Below are 3437 nucleotides of genomic sequence, written 5' to 3'. Positions count from 1 at the left end.
AGTTTGGTTTGAAATGAGCTGGGAAGTGCATTTTTGGATACAATGACGCATTCAATTTTTTTCCCTGTTTCGCGCAGCTCATCTTTTGAAAGACGATGTCCTGCAGCTTACTAATGTAAATGAACACAAATGTATACAAAAATGTGACGATGCCCGACACGTTTCAGGCAGAAGAAAGCCTTAAGTTTAAAAAAAAAAGCACATGACGTATGAGCCACTATGTTCTGCTTCATGTACCCATGTAGCATGTTGACAGTGTGACATCAGACTCAGAGAAGGAAGCGTGCAGCCAGCGCGGCAGCAGAACGGCTGTGTCTGGTTCTGCCATGTGGGGATGGAGATTTTTGTGGATTTGTTGGCATCTGTCGCTCAAGAACAATACGTGTAATGAACTTTATTTTTTTAATTTCTTAACTAAATTTTGCTCGAGGTTTTCAAAAAAATCACACAAAATTACTCATGACAAAATCCCTGTCCCCACCGAAATCGACGCCTATGGGTTTGACATGGATTTCCAAAATCCACGTTACGAAGTGCTTCGCAAAACAGCAAAACAAAAACAGACCAGCCATAAAAAAAACATCAGTAAAAAAAACAAAAAACTTTGGGGGTTAAAAAGCTGTACTTAGTCCAGGTAAGGATGACATTCCCGGGAAAAGGAGGATGACATGTCAACACCTGCAGTGAGAGATATTAAGGAAAAGGTCTCGCACAAAGACCTCTATCATTAAACACAGAATGAGACCCTGTTATCCAGAGCGGGACCAATCATAGCCGTCTGATTGGGCCAGGACGTTGGATTCAAAATGTCCAGATAAAGAGTGTATGGAGCTTTAGCTGAACCCTAAACCTACAGAAAGATAGCCAGGGTTAGGTGGGTTGTTAGTTTGGTTTGTTGGGGCCAACAACTCACCGGCAAACAAACAATAAATACATTCAGGCATTGTTTGTTGCAGAATACGACTCGTAGACAGCCGATAAGAGAGGACTGCTGTGAATACTGTACCATGTTGTTTTCTTGCTCTGGCTCGTTCTTTCCCTGCATGCTGCCGTCACTCTGTCTGCTGCTCAGCGTTTCCTCTGGGTCCGACCTGGAGGAGACATACAAAGTCAAACCTTTGAATACCTTCAGATGGGAAAGTCCACCACAGTTTATGTCTGAAACAGTCGAATAATGACATTTATTTTATACTTCACATATAAAAAAAACAGGTGTAAGAGTCATTTACATGTTTTGTATGTAGGACATAAATTGTCCACTAGGTGTCACTATTGAGCCTGTGTCTTTAGGAAGGACATTTTTGTCAGGTAACAGGTGTGTTAACCCTCGTGTTGTCCTCATGTCAAATTGACCCGTTTTCCTTTATCAGTGTTCTTTTTAATTCCCCAAATTAACATGATTCCACACAACTTTGGCAAACACAAATCTCTACTTTCATTAATTTTGGGGCGTCTTATTTAATTTTTTTGCTGAACAGGCGCCCTGAGTTGTTGAGGGGGGGGGATTAAGGGCCTTGCTCAAGAGCACCTTGGCAGCGTCCAGGAGGTGAGCTGGCACCTCTCCAACTACCAGTCCACACTGTTAGTCGTACTTTTGGTACCTACGGGGACTTGAACCGTACTCAACTCCCTACGGACTGGGCTACTGCCAGCCCCCTCCACCCCCCCACTACTCTATCTTGAGATTACTCTTGATTTGATTTAAAGTGAATAACACAGCAAATGCATCAGCTAAGTCATTAGCCTTGGAATGTTTGTTATAAACCCGTCTTAGTTTTAGTCTTTATTATAGCTTTCTGAATACTGTGAAGTAGATCAAAGGTGAACTAAATCGATTCTCGACATCAGATTTTTGTAAACAGGATGACGAGGCGGGTACCTGTGGGATTGTTGGAGTATTTTTTGCGTGAAAGAGGTCAGTCTCTGCGTCTCTTCCTGGTACCTCTGCAGGTCTTGGCTCAGCAGGTTACGGAGCGCGCTCAGTGCCTCCTCTTGGAACACCAACCTCTCTGATTGGAGCAAACGCTCGGAGATGGAGGTTTGAAGCTCCCGACAAACACACAGCTGAAACTGGGGAGGGAACGGACAACAGTTTTTACTATGAGGCGTAATAGGAACTACAGCAACCTCATTGGTTTCCATAAAAAACAAAGACTATGACATGCCATTGAAAGCTTTGGGCCTTGAGCCCAAAATGTGTGCAACTGTGTGAAGGGCGTCCCTGAAAAGAGAGGCTGCCTCTCAGTGAATCTTCTCTGAATAAATAAAGGTTAAATACAAAAAACTAATAATAATAATAATAATCACAACAATACAACAAGAAACAACAATCACATAGCAAAAACTCTCCGTCTCGCCCATGACTCACACACTTCTACCCTCCCCCTTTTAGTAGACCATCATGAATGAAATGTATGACCTAAATCACGGCATCAAAAAAAAGAAAAAAAATTCAGATGTCAGACTCCAGAAACACTGTCTGAAACAATTCCCTGATTTCCTCATTTGCATTGTAGGCGCATTTCAATGAGCATCAGAGGCGGCGTTGCATGGACGTAAGAAAACTAAAAATCATTTGAAATCATTTTAGACCCACGATACTTCATTTACCCTAAGTATGACATCAGTTTCTTGTTGTAGTTACGTACAGCGGACGTCTGAAGGCTGGAGTTTCTCTGCAACTCTCGCTCCGTCTGTTTCTTCTTCTCCTGAAGATGAAAAAGCTCGGCGGTTAACAGCTGCCGGCGGCCTTCAATCTGCAAGAGTCTGTCAACAGAAAAGAAAAAAACATTTAGTTTACAAAATGCACTCCTTGTGATTGTGTTACTTTCGGTCTTGTCTTATGTTCTGCTTCCTGTTTTATTGTGATAGTCTGGTTTTCGGTTTTCTTTTACTTCCTGTGTTTTCCCGCCCTTATGACTGCTTGATGTTCACCAGTTTGCCAGTCCTTGTGTCACACGCCTTGTGTTTCCTCCCTGTGTATTTAATCTTCCCATTGTCAGATAATTTTGTGTTTGTCGCCGTAGTGTGTCAGTTCTCAATCTAAATCCATGCTGTCTTCTCATCTGTGGAGTTTTTTGTCTCTAGTTTCTGTTAGTTGGATTACTTTTGTTTTTCCGACATCTGTTTCCTTGTTTTCTTTCAGAAAAGAGACTTTTTTCCTGCTGCATTCAGGCCCCTGAATGGCCTTCTGTTTAATTTGATTTAATTTTAAATTTTAATCTGTTTATTGATCCCCAATGGGGAAATTACAATTTACACTCTGTGTCCACACTTTTGTTAGTTATCACACACAGTCCTGAACTACACACACACACTCAGGATCTATACATGCACTAATGGAGAGATGTCAGAGTGAGTCGGTTGCCAGCAGAACCAGTGCCCTGAGTGGTTGGAGGGATACAGTGCCTTGCTCAAGAGCACCTGGCAGTGCCCAG

The 3437-nt window shown here is 42.4% G+C and overlaps 1 protein-coding gene across 1 annotated transcript in view; it reads right to left on the bottom strand.

Moving 5' to 3' along the window:
- The window catches only part of LOC116704735 (myosin-16), a 127227-nt gene that overhangs the window by 36577 nt on the left and 87213 nt on the right, over positions 1-3437 (bottom strand). Inside the window, exons 11-13 of the mRNA XM_032540343.1 lie at positions 2649-2766; positions 1880-2070; positions 1007-1091 (exon numbers count right to left, since the gene is read on the bottom strand). Of these exons, the coding sequence (XP_032396234.1) occupies positions 1007-1091; positions 1880-2070; positions 2649-2766 (394 nt within the window). The remainder of the gene's footprint in view (positions 1-1006; positions 1092-1879; positions 2071-2648; positions 2767-3437) is intronic.

Source organism: Etheostoma spectabile, chromosome 16, assembly GCF_008692095.1.
Source record: "Etheostoma spectabile isolate EspeVRDwgs_2016 chromosome 16, UIUC_Espe_1.0, whole genome shotgun sequence".
Classification (NCBI taxonomy): domain Eukaryota; kingdom Metazoa; phylum Chordata; class Actinopteri; order Perciformes; family Percidae; genus Etheostoma; species Etheostoma spectabile.
This window is presented reverse-complemented; position numbering and strand designations above follow the sequence as displayed.